This window comes from Macrobrachium nipponense, chromosome 23, assembly GCF_015104395.2.
Source record: "Macrobrachium nipponense isolate FS-2020 chromosome 23, ASM1510439v2, whole genome shotgun sequence".
Classification (NCBI taxonomy): Eukaryota; Metazoa; Arthropoda; class Malacostraca; order Decapoda; family Palaemonidae; genus Macrobrachium; species Macrobrachium nipponense.
This window is the reverse complement of record NC_061090.1, coordinates 9,226,835-9,249,107: the sequence shown is the minus strand read 5'-3', so window position 1 is coordinate 9,249,107 and position 22,273 is coordinate 9,226,835. Positions and strand designations below refer to the sequence as shown.

General features: G+C 39.1%; 1 protein-coding gene across 1 annotated transcript in view; it reads left to right on the top strand.

Annotated features, from left to right (window-relative positions):
* Nucleotides 1-740: 740 nt before the first annotated feature.
* The window catches only part of LOC135195961 (dynein beta chain, ciliary-like), a 134,093-nt gene continuing 112,560 nt past the window's right edge, over nucleotides 741-22,273 (top strand). Inside the window, 16 exon segments of the mRNA XM_064222466.1 lie at nucleotides 741-907; nucleotides 3,946-4,149; nucleotides 7,326-7,522; nucleotides 9,923-10,127; nucleotides 10,294-10,378; nucleotides 10,726-10,937; nucleotides 12,704-12,798; nucleotides 14,056-14,191; nucleotides 15,184-15,284; nucleotides 16,394-16,577; nucleotides 16,912-17,022; nucleotides 18,420-18,772; nucleotides 19,044-19,236; nucleotides 20,146-20,276; nucleotides 20,611-20,729; nucleotides 21,766-21,961. Of these exon segments, the coding sequence (XP_064078536.1) occupies nucleotides 749-907; nucleotides 3,946-4,149; nucleotides 7,326-7,522; nucleotides 9,923-10,127; nucleotides 10,294-10,378; nucleotides 10,726-10,937; nucleotides 12,704-12,798; nucleotides 14,056-14,191; nucleotides 15,184-15,284; nucleotides 16,394-16,577; nucleotides 16,912-17,022; nucleotides 18,420-18,772; nucleotides 19,044-19,236; nucleotides 20,146-20,276; nucleotides 20,611-20,729; nucleotides 21,766-21,961 (2,681 nt within the window). The 5' untranslated portion in view covers nucleotides 741-748.

Genomic DNA, 22,273 nt, shown 5'->3' with positions numbered 1-22,273 from the left:
AATTTCCGTGATACATGACACTAATGAGGAACATAACTGACTAAGACAAATTCTGAAGCTGATAGTAAGTATGAAAGCTTCCTACTAAGATATTTTGAGTGTTAAAACATGTGTAGTGGCTATTTGAGAAAGCAAAATTTCAATAAATAGGAGCATTTTGTATAAAATATCGTTTGGTCTGAGGCACACAATGTAGCTTTTAGTAGATTTCATAACCCTTTAGTCATTATCGAGAGTGTATAGGTGTGCACAAATATCTATACTACCGTTTGCCTCGGCAAGTTGGATAGATAGTAAAGAGACAGCCTGAATATACTTTAGATATGCAAGTCGTCCACTTAGCTTGTCCAGCTCAAGGTCAGCCCTTCTTTTCAGACTAGTCCTATATGAAAGCAGAAATGTAACTTAGGTGGTCTCACGAAGTTACTTTACAATACTAGTATTGATAATTAAAATTTTAATATTATTGTAAAGTAATTTCGTGATAATCTTAAGTGACATTTCTGCAGTCACATAGGAGTAGTCTGAAAGAGTCGGCAGTCTCAAGCAGGTTTGCCTACTGGTATAATTTTGCTAAGGTTCCCCGTCACAGCAACGTTCATTTACACGCATTTGCGTTAAATTATTTGAAAGTAACAAATGTTAGTTACCATAATATATAGTTTTAGTATTTACGTATATTGGAAAGCAAATCAACAACTTTGAGCCTTAACATTCCATTTTATAGGTCTAAAAACTGAAATCCAAGATGGCGGCTGTGGTGGAATCCGAGAAGGAAAACTGGGACGTTATTGGCGAATACTCCAAAAAGACGTTACGGCTGAAGGCAGACCGATGGACCAAGGCGGTTCAAAATGAGGACACGAGGGCGTCGCTTCTTAAATTTCTGGACTCGGATGCTGAACAGGTAAGATAAACATTATAAAAATGAATAACTACACACGCAGACTTTCCAGAACAAGATGGAACACACACACACACCATTTTTCCTAAGTTAAGGTGCTATTACTATAAGGTAACAGCCAGTCGGTTCTAAATATTGTAAGATGAGGACACTTCCTCCTTGCCGCCTTCCTCCATACCGATTGTGACTTTCCATAATTGCTTAACTACAGAGTACACAATTCAATATTTTCATCAACAAAAGCACAACGGGTTTAAACTGAATGTCTAAATCGCCTGTTCCTCTATCCAAAAATACACTTGTCTGTGTGGGCACAGTTTTTTTTTTAATCTTTGCGTTTGGTCACTCAAACAAGCTGCTCTTACAAAAGCAAGAATTATGGAGGAAACAGAGTCTGGAAGGAATACAAGTTTTGCAGCAGAATCAAGTATATATCTATCGACAGTGTCACCTTTCCCGGGACTGAACGATGCTGTCGAACAAACTCCATTAACAGTACAGAAACAGTATATCCAGTAAAAAAAGAAAAGAAAATTAAAATAGTTCAGAATCGAGTTACGCTCGCTATCTAAAGTTAAGACGCCACGATCTGGACCGTGATAGACACTAACGTCATGAATAGGTAGGTACTACAATAATAGGGTGTGCTATTGAATATTCTGGGTCGTTGTGTCGGTCGGTAATCTTAGCCCAACCCAAGATTCTCATCCCTCAGTGATATTATAACTCAACCGCAAGAAGCTTTTCGCGCCGTGATCTCGTATCGTCTGAGAGCGGACAAATTTGGCAAGACATAAATCTTGTATTCTAATTATATTGGACATATTTGATGATTGTGTTCCAGACTGTCGCCCATTTAATTTGAAGATAGGAAAGGGTATCGCTCGTGTGTGCATGTAACAGAAAATCTTAAAATGTGTGATAGTGGTAACACACGTGTAAGGACAACACTTTTTCCCTATTTTCATTGTAACCAATCATCAAGTCGCGTTGTCCTTACTTCCATCCGATAGAGCGTTCCGCGGCCTTTCCGTCGATGTATAACACATACAATTCCATTATTTGTACCCTTTATTATATCTAAATGAATGTCTGTAAGAAAACACAAATTTACCGTCTCGGAGTCATTTCTGTTTGCGGTGCGAGACTGCACTACATATCCGTCCGCACCTGTCTATGTCAACCCAGTTTGTCTGTAAATAAATTATTACGGGCTGCTCTGTGAGCAAGAGCCCGTGCTGACACAAGGTCAGCTAAATCAAAAACAACAACAACAAATAAATTATCAGTACCCAGCTACCTGTCTTAATCTCTGGTCCTCACAACTGGTGACCTCCCGGAGTTGGTGACACAAGCGGTTTAGGCCCAGCCTTTAACGGGCTAAATATGGCCGCTCACCTTCAGAGAACCTTTAACGGACTCAATGCGGCGCCACAGTTTAGGTCTCTGAAAACTCCACTGCGAGGACGACCAACGCCATTAACGGACTAATCACGGCACTGCTTCCCAGCGTGTTTTGGCGTTTATTTCGAGGACGGGTAGCTGGGTGCTGGTCACCCAACACAAAATTCAGGCGGCGGTTCAGAAACTTCCATCCGACGTCGCGGCCTCCTTTGTCTCACCCGGGGGACGCCAGATATCTTCTCGACCCGCCGCAACTGCGGGCCTCCTCGGTTTTTCCCCTGGCGCCATTGCCGCACCTGCGAGTCCCCAGACGAAATCCCCTGCCTGCCGGCGCCGCTGCTTCACCCAGGGATGTGCTTTACCCACCCGACGTCGCTGCCTGTGGGCTTCCCCTGCCTGCCGACACTGCTGCTATAAGCCAGGGACGTGCTTTACCCACCCGACGTCGCTGCCTGTGGGCCTCCCCTGCCTGCCGACGCCGTTGCTACACCGAGGGACCTGCTTTACCCACCCGACGTCGCTGCCTGTGGGCCTCCCCTGCCTGCCGACGCCGTTGCTACACCGAGGGACCTGCTTTACCCACCCGACGTCGCGGCCGCACACGTGGGCCTGCTCGGCCCCCTGACGTCGCTGCCTGTGGTCCTCTTCAAACCCTCGACGCTGACGTTATTCCTGGGGCTCGCTCGGCCTTCCTGACGTCGATGCTACACCTGTGAACCTGCTCACCCTTCTGACGCCGCCGCCTGCAGTCCTCCTCGGCCTACCGACACCGCTGCCACGCCTGTGGGCCTCCCCTGCCTGCCGACGCCGCTACCTGTGGGTTTTCCTCGACCTGCTGACGCCGCTGCTCACCTGTGGTTCCGCTATGCCCGCGGGACGCCACTGCCGCACCTGGGGATTCCCACGGCCCGTCCCCACCACACACAATGCAGCTCTCTCTCGCAGTCTTGGTCGCCCGGCATACAGTAGAACCCCCCAGGCTACTGCCAGGGGAGGCATCCTGTCGATCAGCAAAACCGAAGGACTATACTCGAGGACGCCCCACATCAAGTGCCACAACGACACGGGGTCGCCCCCTGCCTCCAAATTGTCATGTAATTTGTCATCCAATAATTACTCCATAATTATTGTCTTGGGGGGGAGTATTTGTAAGGACAACACTATTTCCCTATTTTCATTGTAACCAATCATCAAGTCGCGTTGTCCTTACTTCCATCCGATAGAGCGTTCCGCGGCCTTTCCGTCGATGTATAACACATACAATTCCATTATTTGTACCCTTTATTATATCTAAATGAATGTCTGTAAGAAAACACAAATTTACCGTCTCGGAGTCATTTCTGTTTGCGGTGCGAGACTGCACTACATATCCGTCCGCACCTGTCTATGTCAACCCAGTTTGTCTGTAAATAAACATTACGGGCTGCTCTGTGAGCAAGAGCCCGTGCTGGCACAAGGCCAGCTTAATCTTAAACAACAACAGTAAATAAATTATTAGTACCCAGCTACCTGTCTTAATCTCTGGTCCTCACACACGCATAACGTGTAGCCTATTTTCAGCTAGCATTTTATGGAGGGGGTACTTCGAATCTGAATCTCTAATCAAAATACGTTAGCGCTTCAATTTCCACCTTCAGGTGATCGTGGGACAGAACTTAACCAATCAGCTGGTCGCAACGTCGGAAGTTCCTTCCGGATTCCGGACGAAGGCCGTGTACTTCCTGAAGACCAGCGATGTTCCTCTCGTCAGAGAGGAGGACACCAGCAATGTCCGGGACCATGTCATATTTGGCGACATTTCGCCCCAGCCTCTCGACCAACTCTCCACGTTAATCGAAGAGGTAAGGAACCGCTTTAGGGGATAGATAGTTCGTAAGATACAGTGTGCGCATAGACAGTTCATTTTAACTAAGAGAGCGTAATATTTTTTTTCTGGGTGTTGAAGTATCATTCGTTGCCTGGAAGCGATATTATGTTGAGAGAGAGAGAGAGAGAGAGAGAGAGAGAAATTTTCTCTCATACGCTACATTTGATTTTCCTTAGTAGTAACAGCTTCCATTTAATTCTCTCATATCGATTACGATCCTGTGTGAACATTATGATCTATAGCGACAAACTTTTAATCATAGGCCAGTTAATGGAATGTGACAGTGGTAAACCAGTGCCAGTTGATAGCTAGTTAATATTTCAGTTGATGGTCTATGACCATTCCTAAAAAATTTCCTTTCAACTTCCGTGTATTGATTAAACAACTGCAACTATTGCGAATAACAGCCTATTAATTTTTCCAGTTTGATTTATTAACGAATACGAGTAGAAGAGAATACAGAAATTAGGCCATAGGCCAAGCGCGGGGAGCCTTAAGGTTATTCACTGCTGAAACGGAAATAGGGTAAACGACCGAGCAGCGACATAGCGGCCACCGAGCCGGGAATGCAGCCACCTTCCCGTAAAAGTACTTGAATTCGCTGCCATGAGCATCAGTCAAGAGTTATGGCCTCACAGAGACCTCTACGCTCCTCTCGAAGTAAGTGTTTTCTCCTAAATTACAAAATAACGGCATAATTCAATCGCTTTTTCGGGAAGTGTCCGCATTCCGAGAGAGGTGGCCGCTGTGTCGCCAATCGGTTATTTATCCTACAGTAAAAAGGTTTGAAAGGTGTTTACAAGAGGAAAAACTCGTAGTTACATTATGAATCAATTATTAGGAGAGGGTGGAAAGTATGATGGAAGAAAGAGAATATGAACGGAATTACAGTAAAGGGAATGAAAGAGATTGCAGCTACGGGCCGAAGGGACACTGCATAGAAACTTAGGTAATGCCCACAGTGCACGGCATGAGGTGCACTGATGACACTAGCCTCCCTACGGGGTTTATTATGAACTAACAACCTGGCATTTGTTTCAGTAAGTCCATTGGTTGATTTATTATGACACTTCATATTAAATTGCTAGCTAATTTCTCCTATGTATATCTGATTGCATCGTCATTGGTAGGACTGGCAAATTATATAACAATAAATTTATAACTGATATGTGGATTCATTTCAATTTTATCCTTAACAACCCTGTTAAGGATCAAATTAAAGGAGACGGCCGCCCGAAGATAAAGCTAATATGTGTTCTTTTTTTTCAAAATTAAAAATGCAATGAGGTGAGATCATTAAGGGCAGTGTATTGAGATAATGTGAAATTTGCCGTCTTTTGCTTATGTTCATTCCCGAAGGGCTGGTGCAGTCACTCAAAAGTTTTTTGCAACACACTCCAAAATTTTTCGGACAACAGCTTATTATAGTAACATCTGGCGCTATTTGGCAAGTTGGCAACTCCATGAACCAACTCGGACACAACTGGTGCGTCAGGGAAATTACCTGGAGTTTCCCTTAAACCAATTTTTTTCCTATGTTATTGTTATACTTTACTTTATTAAGGGATGTTACTATAATACTTCAAAGGTCATCACTGTTCTTGTTTTAATAATTACATCATCAAAGACGATCAGTATTTTAATGTTTTATCTCCTCCATATGTAGAACTTCGTAAACATAGGCTCACGACAAATGTAAGCTGAACTATTAGTCCTCGTAACATCAACAATTACGATTTTTGTAAAGATTTGCTGGCATTATTATGAAGAAAAATTTTCAAGAAAGGTATTTGAATGACTAATATTTTGTGTATCGTAAACTATTGAAACTTGATATGTATATAATATATGAATATATGTATATATATATATTTATTTATTACATATATCTCTGGGCCTGTCGTGTATTCTGACTTCCTGTAATGATACTTAGGTCTATTTGCCTAACTGCTTATATAAAATGTACTGAACTAGACTAACAAATTTCACTTCTATTTTTGTATTACATTGAATATAATCGCACTTTTATACACAGATATATATATATATATATATATATATATATATATATATATAGTATATATATATGTGTGTGTGTGTGTGCGTGTGTGTGTGTGTGTGTGTGTATGTGTGTGTATGTGTGTCTGTGTGTGTGTGTGTATGCCGTTATCGTGTAATTTCTGATTTTTTTTTCATTGCTACTTGGCACAATCATTTTGTTACCTATTATGAAATTGACTGAATATATAACGCCCACCTTTGTATTTCTTGTTATCTTATTCTAAAGAATTAAAATTAGCAAGGAGTTTAACATTAACTTTGTTAATGTTAAAAGCCATAGTGAAGAAGACCACCATGCTCGTCAATGGAGAATGTCTGCCCCACTTCGCAAAACACGACTTTCAGCCAGAAATCATTGGCCACTGGATAATATTGTAATGCAAACCCTAGCCTATAGTCTTTTTGTTTCCCTGTTACAAAGGTTTTTATGGCAGGAATATGGTGAAATAATATCTTGGCCTTGTGTAGCCTGTTCCGGATGGTTTGGGAATCAACTTGAAGGGACAGGATAATGTTCTCTCTTTATAGCAACACCGGTTGCCAGGGGAATTAGGCGGAGCTCCTTCCATTATCATCCGATGATGATCTTCAACAGTAAGTAGTGCAACCAATGGGTCGTCCTGCACTTTTTTTCAATAAAGTCATTATGTTTCTTTTTCTCTGTTGCCGTATCCATCTATACACGGTTGTTCTATTTACGCTAAGCTGCCGAACAATATATACGATAGAAACGTTAGTCTCATGCAATGCAAACTAATGATCGATGACCTGTGAGTCTGTTACCCATCTTACTCAGCATGGAGCCCCGCGAAGCTTCCGCCATGTATAGTACCAGGCCCTCTGGATAAACATAAAAACAAACAAAAAGCGATAAATTCATTATTAACTATGTAAATACGTCAGATTATCTCACATGTCTGCTTTGTACTCGCTCTTTTCTACATTCTTCAGGCAAGAAATTATACCAATAAAAGATATATTCGTGCGGCCGTACTATCACCGTGCTTAGTTCATTTCTGGTTTGTGTTGATCCGCTGCAGAAGACAATAATAACCAACCGTTAGTTTATCGCCAAACTATCCTCTTCAGGTGATTATCCCCATGCTGGAGAACCCCGAGAATCGACACGGATGGCCGGACATGGTGTGTGAGGACGTGTCTCGTCAGCTGTACTCGCTGAGGGGAACGGTCTATCGTATGTGGGGACAGCTCAGAGGACAGACTCTCCTCCCACTTCCCTTCGGATTGGAGACGCTCGAGAAGGCGGAGAGGCATGCATTGGACACGTAAGTCGTGAGGAGTTTGATCTTTGTCCAGTGATGGAACAGCGGTTTTCATCACAGACCTCCCAGACTATCTGTCCACGGGGATATTGGGGCTGACTTCTATCTTCCAATCATTTATTTTGCAACGGTATAGGTCAACCTTCACAGAGACTTGGGAGTATCACTAAAGAGTGGTCTTCAGTCTCTCTCTCTCCCTCTCTCTCTCTCTCTCTCTCTCTCTCTCTCGCATGTGTTTAACAGAAAGCTGGAAGACACTCTAGTGTTACTTCTTAGTCTATGTGAAGGTTGACCTATACAATTGCAAAATAAATGGATGGAAGAAAGTACCTGGAGCAGAATATTTGTAGACAGATGGTCAGGCAGGTCTGTGGTGATGGTAATGGCTCACACACATATTTGCAATTCAAAGATGCGCATGTCGTAATGGCTGGTTTTGTCGACCATCACCATCATTTGTGCCGAGGTCGCAAAAAAAAAAAAAAATATATATATATATATATCATTGTCAGCGGCTCGTTCACACTTTTGCGATTTAAGAACAAGCAATTCGTAACAGCCGAAATTTTGCTGATTACAACGTCATTACGTTTTAATTACGACCAAATCGCCGAAAATCGCTATGAATCGTTACCGTGTCACCAAGTCTGGTGAGATGCGCTAAGTGATGGCAGATGTTTTAATGGATGGTTGTCGCAATTGCGATTTACAATCTGCGCAATCTAGTTACGACATTGTGTCAGTGGCGGCACCATTCCATCAATGTTACATATTGTGCAATGACATGACGACTGCCCCTCATATTTTTTAAACACTTGATAAGATCCACCATCAATTGGTGCACGACGCTTAACTCTGCGACGCAGTAACGATTCATGGCGATTGTTGGCGATTTCGTCGTAAATACATACTAATAACGTCAAATTAGAGGGGAGGCAAGGCGTAGGAGCTGTGCACACACCATGAGCGGTTATGATTGATGTTGCCTCAACGGTACTGATTTTCATAAAACAGGGTCAAAACATGTAAGGTAATAAGGTAATCGACGTTAGAGAGAGAGAGAAAATATAGTATGACTTGAACAAAAGAGTGATTGTTCTAATGAAAAAAAGATAGGCTCTGTTATTGGCTTATATAATATATATATATATATAATATATATATATATATATTATTATATATGATATTATATATATATATATATCATATATATATATATATTATATATATAACATATATATATAATATCATATTATATATATATATATTATATTATATATATATAACACACACACATATATATATATATATATATATATATATATATATATATGTATGTATGTATATATTATATATAATATATACACATATATATATATATATATATATATATATATATATATATGTATGTATGTATATATTATATATATATATATACTATATATATATATATATATATATATATATATATATATATATATATATATATATATATATATAGCTGTTCCATAAATAAAGTGAGAAAAGTGAGATTTATTAACGTGTTTTATTTGTTCATAAATTCTTTATGAATGCCATAATTTTCTCCCTACGATTATGAAGGTTGGTACCTTGATATTAGTGATTAAATTATCTGTGCTAAACCCGAATTGAATCAAATCAACGTTCATTATGAACTTATGTTTTGAAATTAATTTTATGAAAATGGCTGAGAAATCCGGGACGAGTCCACCGTGGGTCTGATCTTACTAAGAAATGACGTTTCTTAATATCTAGATGGAATATTTACTACATTTGGACTGCCAAGCCAAGCACTCGGGCACTTTCAGCCATTCAGCGCTGAAGACAGTGAAAAAAAGGAGTGAGAGGTTGGTCACTAAGATTAAAGAAAGGAAGGGGGAATGGAGGCACAGTAAAAGGATAAAAAATGAGTGCAGCTGCGGCTGAAGGGATGCTGCAAACTTCCTTTTGTAATTATACTTACAGTGCACCACTCACGGCACTACCTCGCCTACTGGGTTGTTATCTATCACAACCAGACTAAAAAAATATTCACCTACCCGGAGCTTGGCCACTGCACCCTCCTGCAGTTGCAGAATTGTTAGGTACCTACTTTTGCCCACAAGTTACGTGAGAATAGAAATGGCAAAAGCGTTATAGGTGTGTAAGAATAAATCAAGTTTGGAGATTATCACGATTCAGAAACAGATTGACCTGAAATTATTTAATGGAACTGGATAGTCTACGGCAGTTCTAGGTCTCCATAGACAAGCCTAGGCTTACAAGTCAAAGGCCTCTCTCTTTGGGAAAGAGAGAATAACAACCATTCGTGCCTTCACACCAATAATGGTGAACCTCGAAGGATCGACTAATTCATTTTACTATTTCATTCCATTATTTCAGAGGCGAGATGACAGACTCCCAGCTGAAAAGTGCCATCGAGGGAGTCGTGATCAAGTGGGTGCACCAAGTAGAAGAGGTTCTCCTGCAGGATACCGACGACCTGGTCACCCCGGACCATTTCCCAAAGCCCTTGGAAGAAATCACGTTCTGGAGTAAACGCCGAGAGAACTTTTCTCACATCGCGAATCAACTTCAGGATAAGAAGGTGGGAGGATATAGAGATTTTCATATGTGCACCGTCTGATAATTCAGCAGTGTTTTAGGCCCTCCAACTTGACATTTACTTATTTGGCTTTGCTATTCGTTTCCATTTTTATCCAATTACTTCTTGATTTGCATTTTTTATTCTTGTGTCATTCATTTTTTCCAAGGTGCGTATGATGTCCAACATTCTAGAGATTACGGAGTCGGCCTACTACCCAGCCTTCGTCAAAATGTCCGCTGACGTTACTATGGGTAAGTCCAGCGTTATTTCTTCAGTTCGACTTCCAAGTTCAGTCACTAGAGAAGGCTTGAATCTCTCTCTCTCTCTCTCTCTCTCTCTCTCGGCCATCCATTCTTTATTCTGAAGACGGTAGCTTAGCAAGTCATTGGATTTTTAGGCTTGTCTTATGTGAATATTTAGTCCTTTTGGAAAATAATAGTGATAATTCTACAGTCGTGTTGATGATGTATTATTGACATGTTTGCCCAGATACTTTTATCTCTTGCAGTTATGAGATTTTAGCCAATAATAATATTAGAAAATTCCTAAGTTCTTTGTATACTGACTCAGAATACCCTGGCTTGTATTACTTATCCAGCCGTACAAGAATCCCAAGACATCATGATCCACTTGAGCCCAATGAAACCCCTGTTCGAAGGACTGGAAGCTGGAGAGTTCCAGGAGTCGGAGCCTCTCATCCCGCCCTTGATGCACTGCATATGCCTCCTGTGGGCGGCCTGCCCCGCCTACAGGAAGCCCGACAGAATAGTCACTCTCTTCAGGGAGATAACAAACCTGCTCATTAGCATGGTAAGGGGAATAAGGCATTGTTTTGTGCATGAAAAACTTGTTTTGTGTTAATTTTTGCAGATAAGAATGTAATGGCTGCTTATTTGCGAGCTGTTAAGAAATCCATAGTTTATGTGTTGACTTTCTATAACACATGGAAATTTTTTTTGAATTGTTATAATCGACAAGGTTGTTGAAGACTTGACATTTTAATAATCCCCATTGTTTTTGAAGACATAACATTGTTGTAATCCACGCGGTTGCTGAAGACATGACATTTTTATAATCCACATGGTTGTTGGAGACAGAGCATTGTTGTAATCCACACAGTTGTTGAAGGCATGGCATTGTTATAATTCATAGGGTTATTGAAGACAAGACATTGTTATAAACAGCACGATTGTTGACGACATGAGAGTGTTATAAGTCACACGGTTATTGAAGTCATGACATTGTTATAATCTACATAGATGTTGAAGACATGACAATGTTGTAATCCTTGTGATTGCTGAAGACATGGCATTTTTATAAGCTACACGGTTGTTGAAGACATGGCATTGTTGTATATAATTCACTTGGTTGTTGTAGGTATAACATCGTTTTTATTCTGCTAATTTGTTGAAGACATAATATTGTTATAATCCACACAGTTGTTGAAGATATGCCACTGTTATAATCCACACGGTTGTAAACATATGACATTGTTATAATTCACACGGTTGTTGGAGGCATGACATTGTTATATTCCGCTATGTTGAAGACAGGATATTGTTATAATCCACGCGGTTGTTGAAAGCATGACATTGTTATAATCTACATAGTTGTTGAAGAAATTGTAATAAGCCCCATGGTTGTTGAAGACATGACATTATTATAATCCATATGGCTGTTGAAGACTTTACATCGTTATAATCCACACGGTTGTTGAAGTTGCTAATTAGTTTACTTAATTGATGATTTGGTTAAGAATCTGTTGCCAACACTTGATTTTTCTGCTTTTGCAAGTAATAATATATTTGGAAAGTTATTTCCTATAAATGGCTTTTCTCTGGGATAATATTACGCACCTTATGTAGAAGGTATGATATATTACGTAGTAAACAAAAAATACTCAGAGTTGATAGTATGATCAGTCACATGAACTCCCAATATACCAATTAGATTTATTTCTACAAATATGACCTCTCTTGCAGTGATGAGATCCAAGAGAATTTAATATAGATGATAGAGTATATTTGTAAAAATTTGCAAAGTCCTGTTTTCTTATAATTGCAAGCTTAATGACTCCAATGAATCCATATCTTGGAAGGAAGAAGCGCCTCAGTGCCGTGAGTTCGATTCTCGGGCGCTCCACTGAGGGGTGAGAGATGTGTATTTCTGGTGATAGAAGTTCACTCTCGACGTGGTTCGGAAGTCATGTAAAGCCGTTGGTACCGTTGCTGAATAACTACTGGTTCCATGCAACGTAAAAATAAAATACAAACAAACATACCTTAGAAGACCAACCAACCACGAACAGTTCTAGTGCTGATGCACCGTACCCCCTTCTCTCTCTCTCTCTCTCTCTCTCTCTCTCTCTCTCTCTCTCTCTCTCTCTCTCTCTCTCTCTCTCTCTCTCTCATAGGTCTATAGGCCTTACCCCACTGAAGAGGGGACCTGAAGCCCTATAAAGCTGTTTATGGTAACCGTTTATAGATATATCGTTTAGTCTTCTAAGAAATGGTTTCATTAGATTGACTCAGTATTTGCTACTCTCTTTACCACCGTTGTATTCTTCTCTCTATCAGGGCAGAGCCTTTATAGGGACCGTGGGCTTCCAGGCAGAAACTACAGAGCCTCTGTTGAAAATTAATACCTGCGTCAGTGTCTTCAGGGTTTTCAAGTAAGTAAGACTTTCAAGCAAGTAAGACTCGTGTAAGTAAGACTTTCAAGTCAGACTTTCAAATGTGTAAGGCTCTTAAGTAGGTAAGATTTCCAAATAAGTAATGACTTCCAAGTAAGTAAAACTTCCAAGTACCTAAGCCTTTCAAGTAAGACTGCCATATAAGTAAGACTTAACTAAGTACCTAAGACTTTCAAGTAAGTAAGACTTTCAAGTAAGACTGCCATGTAAGTAAGACTCAAGTAAGTACCTAAGACTTTCAACTAAGTACCTAAGACTTTCAAGTAAGGCTGCCATGTAAGTAAGACTCAAGTAAGTAAGGCATTTAAGTAGGTAAGAACTCCAACTATGTAAGCCTTTAAAGTAAGTAAGGCATTTAAGTAAGTAAGATTTCCCGGTACGTAAGGCTTTCAAGTAAGTAAGGCATTTAAGTAATATTTCCAAGTACCTAAGACTTTCGAGTAAGTAAATCTTTCAAGTAAGACTTTCAAGTAGATAAGACTTTCAGGTAGATAAGACTTTCAAGTTGATAAGACTTTCAAGTAGATAAGACTTTCAAGTAAGGATGACTTCTGTTGTTAAAATGATAAACATTTGAACGTTATTTGGCATGTGAAAATCGTAAACGCTGCCACTCATATTTCTTGATTATTTTATTCTTATTTTCTCTCTTATTTTATGTGTTCTATGACTTCTGGACAAAGCAAATACTTTCATAGTAACTATCTTGCTTGCAGACTTATTTTGACTTGTGCCTTATGAGAGTTTTTGCATTTTGAAATAACGAAATGCTATTTCATTCGATTATTTTTTCAACACTCAAAAGCTACACAGATATCGTCCATGAACCTGCTTTATCATTTGTATATTGTTTTATGCTTCTGTTTCGAATACCAAGCATCCCTTCTTGGAACAATTTTCCTTTTTCTAGGGAAATAATAAAAAAAATTATATATGGAAGGTCATACGTTATGCATCCTGGAAAATTGTCTTCAAGCTACCTAGGACATGTAGCTATAAAAGAATAACAGTATAAATAATTGGTTTTATATTTTTCTATTATTATTATTATTTTTTTTTTTACTATATATTTTTTATTTATTTATTATTGAGAAGGCTGGTATTAAACAGCGACCCCCGATAGAAATGGGCAAGCTGAAGACAAAGAAGGGAAGATAATAATAATAATGATAATAATAATAATAACAATTACATTTCTCTTTCGATTGTCTAATTTATTCTTCGCTGCACCTCCAGAGACAGCTTCGATGAACACCGGGCCAAGGTCGACACATATTTCGGGGAGGGTGAGAAACCCAGACGCTGGGAATTCCATCCTGCTCACGCCTTTGCCAGGATGGACCAGTTTCTGCAGCGGCTGGCTAATATCAAGGTAAAGGAGAGAGAGAGAGAGAGAGAATTTCTAAAAATATTCTACATAAAGCAACTCTTGAATATACACGAATATGATAGAGAGAGAGAGAGAGAGAGAGAGAGAGAGAGAGAGAGAGAGAGAGAGAGAGAGAGAGAGAATGTCTGTTGAATCTGACGAATGTTTATATTTTCAACTTGGTAGTATAATTTTTGACGGAGTACACATCATTCGCAAATGTTATTTTTCCTGTCTTTTCCTGTCTCTTGAATACAACCCAAACCCATAATAGTCAACTAACAACAAGGTTCATTATTCACGGGTAGGATAACAGAGACACAAAGGTTTATTGAGGAACACGCTCGTATGTATATGAATACTTGGTCCTAGGATCATGAATACCTGTTAATTCGGCTGAGAGAGAGAGGAGAAGAGAGAGAGAGAGAGAGAGAGAGAGAGAGAGAGTTCAGTGGCTGAAGATCGACGCTGGCAGTTTCTGCAAAGTATTTAAAGTACGAAGACAAATGGAACAGATAACCTAAAACCTTTTTCTAGCCCAGGCCTAAAGGAAACGTGCTTGGCGATGGACGAACTGCTTCTTAAATAAAGAAAGGCTGTAAGACTCGGGGAAAAAAATAGTAACAGAGTCTATGCATGTGATATGTGATGAACATTTATAAAGTTTTCAGATTTTTAAAAAATCGTGATCAAAGAATTATGCATAATCATTTATAACTGCAGCATTTACACTGGATTGTTTCACTTGAAAATCTGAAAAATTATACTGCGAAACTTACTGACAATTTAATGAAAAAACTTTTAATCATCTTTGCTTATTTTGGGGGAGTTTTAATTAACGAATTTATATTTATTTATATAGATGTTCTGCATTTGAATTCTTACGTTAAAAAATCTTGACGACAATTTTTTTTTGCAAAATGATATAACACAGCTGCCATGGCAAAGCAAACTATGACTATGACTTGCACTCAGTGTATTCATTACAATTTCAGGAAATTTTTGACATCGCCAAAGAGTTCCTAAAGATTGAGAAGGTCGAATTCGGGGGTCCAAAAGGTAAAATTTTAGGAGCAAACATTGCAGCCGTGTACAGGTAAGGACAATGATTTTTCATTATGGCACAACTCACGAGCATGACTTGACTACCAAATATTTATACTCGGTAATTATCAAGCAGCAGTTTGGATGAACAAATTATTTCAGTGATGTTGAAATTAAAAGCATTTGCTGCAATAATGATGAAAAGTTATATGCAAAGGTGTTTGGAAATAAACCACCACGATTTACTCAGATCTTTTTTGGAATGTTTTGGAATTTAATACTTGTAAAATGTGTCAGATATGATAATGAAAGTACATAACTTAGGTATAAGACGTAATGAAACCTCTGAAATATTAAACACAGTTAGAGTGGAAATAATCCTGCAAGTCATATTTTTACTACAAAATATTTCCACAAAATTTAACAGCATAGTAACTTATTTCCTTTGGTATCACTTTAGCTTGTAAACGAGACTGAAATAATGTTCTCTAGAACTCTATCCCGTAGTGGTACTACCGTCAGTGCACCTCATGCAGTACACTGTAGGCATTACTTACGATTCTTTACATCGTCCCTTCGGCCCCTAGCTGCAACCTCTTTCGTTCCTTTAACGGTATCTCTCTCCTTTCATATTCTCTTTCTTCCATCTTTCCACCATCTGCTAACAAATTATCCATAGTGCAACTACGAGGTATTCTTCCTTTCATACTTTGGCCTAAATTCTGTATTCAATTCAATTCAATCTAGAACTCTATTCCCAAAATATGCGCTGCCAATGTGGTATTCAAAGGTCATAATGCAAGCATTTGGTAACATGATTTAATAATATTTCTTTCGGTTGTAATTAATTTCACTGTAGTGATAACAAAAGGAAAGTTATTAGTCTCTCATGAAGAGTAGTTTCCCTTAACACTTTTAATGTCTAGCTGTACCATATGATTATATATTTTTAACCTTGTTTTCATTGTTTTACTGTGTGATGATATAAAAAAGGAAAAATGACCAACATTGGTCAAGATAAAAGTTACCTTTCTTATTTCAATTTCCTCTTTGATGATATGAAACGGTAAAAATAATTTTTTTCATTCTTGCTTAAGATGAATTTCACTTTCCCAGAATTTCCTTGACATTTCCCATGACTGATCACTGTTTCTGTTGCAGCGAATTCAACGAGGCCTACACTGCCTTCTCCATCAACACCTACGACTGCCTGGACCCTGCAGAGACGGCCTTCGTCGAAGGGCATCGCCAGTTCAAGATGAAGGTCACCGAACTGGAGCAACGCCTCAGTCTTATCGTTCGACATGCTCTTCAGGAGAGTCAGAGCCCAGAGGCATACTTCAAGGTAATTGCTTAGTGCTCAAACTGTTATCAAATGATGATTCATACTTTCTATGTCTAGATCTTAGGTTGTTCTTGCACAATTTTTTCTTTTATGAATAAAATAAGTGCTTTGAGGTGTACTTGGGTGTCGATGCGTAGTTTTTTATAATTTACGGCTATTTTTGTTTTTTTTTATTTGAGGCTTAATTGTAATTTTTTTCGTTCACAACAAAATCAGTACTTTTGGCAACTACTGTGAAAATTATTTCTTAGAATTTCGTATAATCTATCATAATCTTTTAATTGTTTTTGACAATTAAATACATTTGGTAAATAATGTAAAAATTCCATTTTAGGTTGTAGAGTTGTTGGGAACAATGTTGGAACGTCCAATTATCCTGAACGAATACACCAATTGTCTTCCACACCTCATGGAGCTTCTTAAACATGAGGTAGAAACGGCAAAGGTATGGAGGCCTTCTTTCATTTCATTATGATAAGACCTGGCTATACCCTTTATAAGAGACAAGATGTGTCTTTTCTTAAAATCAAAGCTAGAATGAAAACACTCTATCTCACAAGCAAAACTAAAAGGAAAACCATAGCTCAGCTGGCCTTTTATTATTATTATTATATTATATTGTAGATATACAGTAGATGAAATGCATTCATATGGAACAAGACCACGGGGTAGGAGTGGTTGCACTGACTGGAAATTCCAGCTTCCAAAGAATATGGTGTTCCTTAAAAAGAATTAAGAGGCAGAAAAGTGAAAAAGAAAAAATAGAATAATAGATAAATAGATAAAATATTAAAACGCAAGAAGAATAGTATCAGGGTGCTATGTAAGGCAGCAGTTATAAGTATCAAGGTCTGAATACTCAACTACTTGTCTTCAATTCTGTACAGAAAGCAAATGTCACAACCTGTTGACCCTTTAATGCGCTTGTTCATTGAGTGGGGCATTTGGTAATTGACCCGCATGCCAATATGTCTATCTATCAGTCTGGCCCATAGTATTTCGTCTTTAACTTTTTATGCATTAGAAGGCGATGCAACATTTTAAGTGTGGTCAGTCCACGATTACAAGAAAGGTCAAGGTCATACTTAGAGATCAATCAAATAGAATTGATGTTATAGTCAAGGTAAAAATCATAGTCAAAAGTCAAGTAGGAATGAGCCATTGTGTTTTACATACATGATTATTTTATGTTAGTAATGAATACTTTACACAAATGTTTGTCTGTGAGACTTGTTCTGAACGAAATCTATGTATAAACAGTTATTGAATTATCATCTAATATATGTTAAAATTCTTCACGCTCATGTTTCTCTACGAGACCTGTCTTATACGAAATCTAATTATAAACAGCTTTTAGATAATTCATTCTTAATATTTGCAGGCTGATTATTTTTTCTGTCTTCAAGGGAAGGATTGTCCCTAAGAAAATAGGTTTAAAGCTCTGCAGTCAATCTTCTTTTAGATGCAGAATCATGTTCGGAAGTTATTAATTCTGAAATTATTTGGCAGTGGCAGAACCGCGAGTTTTATTACTTAGATAATATTATATTATATTCTGCTCAAAACTTCAAGCAAAGATGCAATGCATTGCTGCCTTACAACAATTCACCTTGAATTTTAATCATTTGTTTTTATTTGTATCCACTTATTTATTTATTGGTTAATCTGTCTTTTTCTGTACTTCCTATTATCTTTCCATGAACACCATATTCTCTGGAAGCTTGAATTTCAAGTCAATGGTCCCTGTAGGCTTGTTACATACGAATAGGCATTTACCTTCTGAACGATAATAACAATAATAATAAATCTTGTCAGTCACGAAAGGTTTCATTTTCACGACAGGAGCTTTTCGAGGGCTGGGAATACGGAAAGGCTTTGGGAGAGAAGAAGGACAACGGAGAAGAAGAAGAAGTGGAGGAAGGAGCCCTAGACGCAGAGGGTTCCAACTTACTCGGAGGACTAGGCGCAAGCCTTGATTTGGGATCGAAGGAAGGCCCTGGACTAGGAGTAGGAGGATCAGGAGGAGGGAGAATGAACGAAGAAGAGGCGCAAGACGGAAAAGAGAGCGAGAGCGGAGAGGAGAATGTCCCATATCATCGGTACTTCCCGCCAATTGTGTCCAAATTGAAAGGTCTTCAGGAAGTCCGCAATCGGGTTTCAGGGAACATCAAGACCTTTTCGGAACTCTCTCACCCGTAAGTCGCTCAGACGGAGGCCTTTAGTTTGTGATATTTTTAGAGGTTTTAACAAAGAACGCTGCCATATATGTCTACACACACACACGTACATATAATATATATATTATATTATATATATAATCTATATATAATCTATATATCTATATATTATATATATAGATATAGAGATATATATAATTATATATATATACTATATATATTATATCACTATATACGTGGAAACTTTTGTATGGTCATTCTTAGTCCTAATGCTCTTTACCCTCACAAGAATCGTGAGCAGTGAGGAAGGGATCTCCCTGCAGAAGCAATGGCAGGAGATTCAGGACGCCCTCGAGGTCAGCATGAAGGCGGTGATGGTTGAGTGGAGGAGTCTGGCATCTGCTGATTACACGCATGCGCTCCGCCAACCTCTGCTTGTCCGCAAAGAAGATTGTACTATCGCCGTCAATTTCAGTATGGAGGTAAAGTGTAGTCGTAGTGAGGCAGAGAAATGAAAATGAGTTGAGATTTTAGCATGATTTGCTTTATTAAGAATTAGATTATATGTGGGCCACTAGTGCACAACATTTCAAAATAAAATCTATTTTTGACCGGGTGGAGGCTTCCATTTTTATGCCGATTTCCTTATTTTCATTATAGATAAATTGACAATTTTAGATTATCGAGCCCATATCATCAAGCTCCATTGATAAAATGATTCTGTATAGTCATCTTTCCTCAAGAACCTAGTTGGGTGCTGTGCATGACATCCCAACGTGGAACCAGATGAATTTGTTTCTGGTGATTAGAAATTAATTTCTCGATATAATGTGGTTCGGATCCCACAATAAGCTGTAGGTCCCGTTGCTAGGTAACCAATTGGTTCCTAGCCACGTGAAAATGTCTAATCCTTCGGGCCAACCCTGGGAGAGCTGTTAACTCTTAACAACCCTTCCTTCAAGTGACTGAGCATCTGTCTCCTCATTACTGGTCACCCGGGACATTCATTCTTACCTCTTAGTATAGTACTTCCAACGGAATGGGTTCAGAAGTTGGTACTTCACCGGTTGTCAGCAATTATTGATCTGTGATATGACCGTTACGCTGACTACCGGAGAAGTACCAACCTCCCAAGCCACCCCGTTGAAAGTATAAAGTAAGATTAACCACTTGACTGGTTCATTTATCTGTCTCCCCGTAGGGGATTAGCCAACGCCATCTTGAATTCAAGATGGCGTTGGAGTAGCGCCGTCAGTGCACCTCACGTTACACTTTTCAGACCTTTGTATACTCTCAATTTTCCTTTCAGCGTTCAATGACCTGACAGGTCCCAGCGCTTGGCCATGAGCCTAGATTCTACAATCCAGTCGAATCATTTATCTGTCTTCCAGGTGGTTAGAGCTCTGGAAGAGCTCCGCTACGTCTGGGTCGTTGGCGAAGGCATCACGGAAGGAGCAGAGTTGGCTTCCTACCGCAACACCTTCAGGAAGTACAATGCCAATCTGCAGCTCGTGACAGACTGGTAGGACTAATGACTCTCTCTCTCTCTCTCTCTCTCTCTCAATGGTACCATTCTTTTTTTATTGCTTGCAAACATAAATACGTAAGGTACATAAATAATTTGCAGTTTAGAATATCTGTAGCTTGGTTAAAGGTACAGGCAAAAAAAAAACTGCATTTCATATTTTTTTATTTGAATATGAAAAATAAAAATTATTGATATATTTTCTTCGTTGTTTTCGTCTGTTGCAAGAAAATTATTTTTTACATGATGTGATATATATAAAAAACCTGCTTTATAGTTGTGTTTTAAAAGGCGAAAGGTGATTTTTATTTTTCGTTTGTTTGGGTTGAAGGTACAACCACATCAGGACGCACACTAACGAGGTTGAGTTCAGTCTCATCAAGAAAGAAATGGACGAGATAGATGAGAATATCAAGCAGGCTGAGACCGAGTTGACTTGGAATTCGGATGGTGAGAATATTCACTTTTTATTTTTTATTATTATATTTTACCTTCATCCTCCCTTTCTTAATCATTCTCTCAGTCTTCATTCCCTACCCTCTCTCTCTCTCTCTCTCTCTCTCTCTCTCTCTCTCTCTCTCTCTCTCACTACTTTTCCATTTTTCTCCCCTCCTCCCTTCCCTCTCTTCCACAACCCTCCTCTCTCTCGTTCTCCTGTCACTCTTTCTCTCTCCTCTTCTTCTTCTTTCTATCCTCCTGCGTTTCTACGTTCTCTTCGTTTCCTCACTCCCCTTCCCACTTCTCTTCTTACTTCGCTGCCATGTAATTATGAAAGTAATCGAAGTATCGTTGAGTATTGGTATCATTCAAGTATCAGTAGTTAAAGAACCTTTTATTTACCTCTCAATATAGATTACTTTTTTGCATAATTTACCTCAGCATCCTTCAAGCACCTATACGATTTTTATCTCGCGTACTTTTGCTTCATTACCGAAGGATAACAATATCTTTAGCCAGTTGCTCCAGTATGGAAAAGATGAGCAGTTAGAGAGGCCGCGGATGTAAAACAAAAACTTTCTTGGAAAGTATCATCCTCCAGTTTAGTACCTGAAATTTGTCACAGAATGAAAACCTAATTTATGGAGGTTCTTCAGAAGTCTGGAATTTCTGTCCTTTGAAAGTGTTGTGTTTTAACGATATCTGTCTGCCATCTTGGCGATGCGAATATTTAAACAAACTCTGTCTGATCCATTTCTCTGTTAAAGAGGCCGTGTCATCATCAACCTCCTCACATTTTTCATGTGTATTTTGGGAAACCTACTTGATTAAACCATTCGGTTTAATCGTGCGGTTTCCATCGATATGTTTGTTACTGTGTATAACCTTTCTTGAATGGCTTGTTCTCCTGTGTCGTAACTATTTTTAATGTCTTTAATTTCGTCTTGAAAGTTTCCCTGACTTTTCTGCAGAGCATAGCTTTGATCGTCTCCTGAGAGCCTCTTGTTGATATGAGCTGTAATTAGCCTATGTACCTTCTACTTTCCAGGAGTTTGGGAGTACATAGAAGTCCTTCGAGACACGGTCAGCAACCTCGAAGGTCGCGTCCAGAAGGTGCAGGAGAATGTCAGGCATCTGGACGACATTTTGGACACCTGGGTGCAGTTGCCCATCTACCAGAGGCGAGACGGCAAGAAAGAGACGCTTCTCAACCTAGAAGACAGGAACGACAGGCTGAAGAAAGTGTAAGATTACTGACCGTCTCTTCCGAGTTGTGGTCATCGAAAATTTCGGAGATAGAGTCCTTAGCGATTAGAAACTCAATAGGATCATGGTGAGGGAGCAAAAGTTCCGAGGTGCCACCTATAGCACTGCAGCGACCTTCCCAACCTAAAGAAACAAATATACTCTTGTCAAACGAAAAATACTCGGTGGATTGCTTTCGGAATCTTTGTCGTTATACCTTTTTAAAGTTATGCGATAACTGGGTTGGCAGAATTCCATCGTTCCAATTGATTATTTACTATTGATATATAAAGTATAATTAATTATATAAT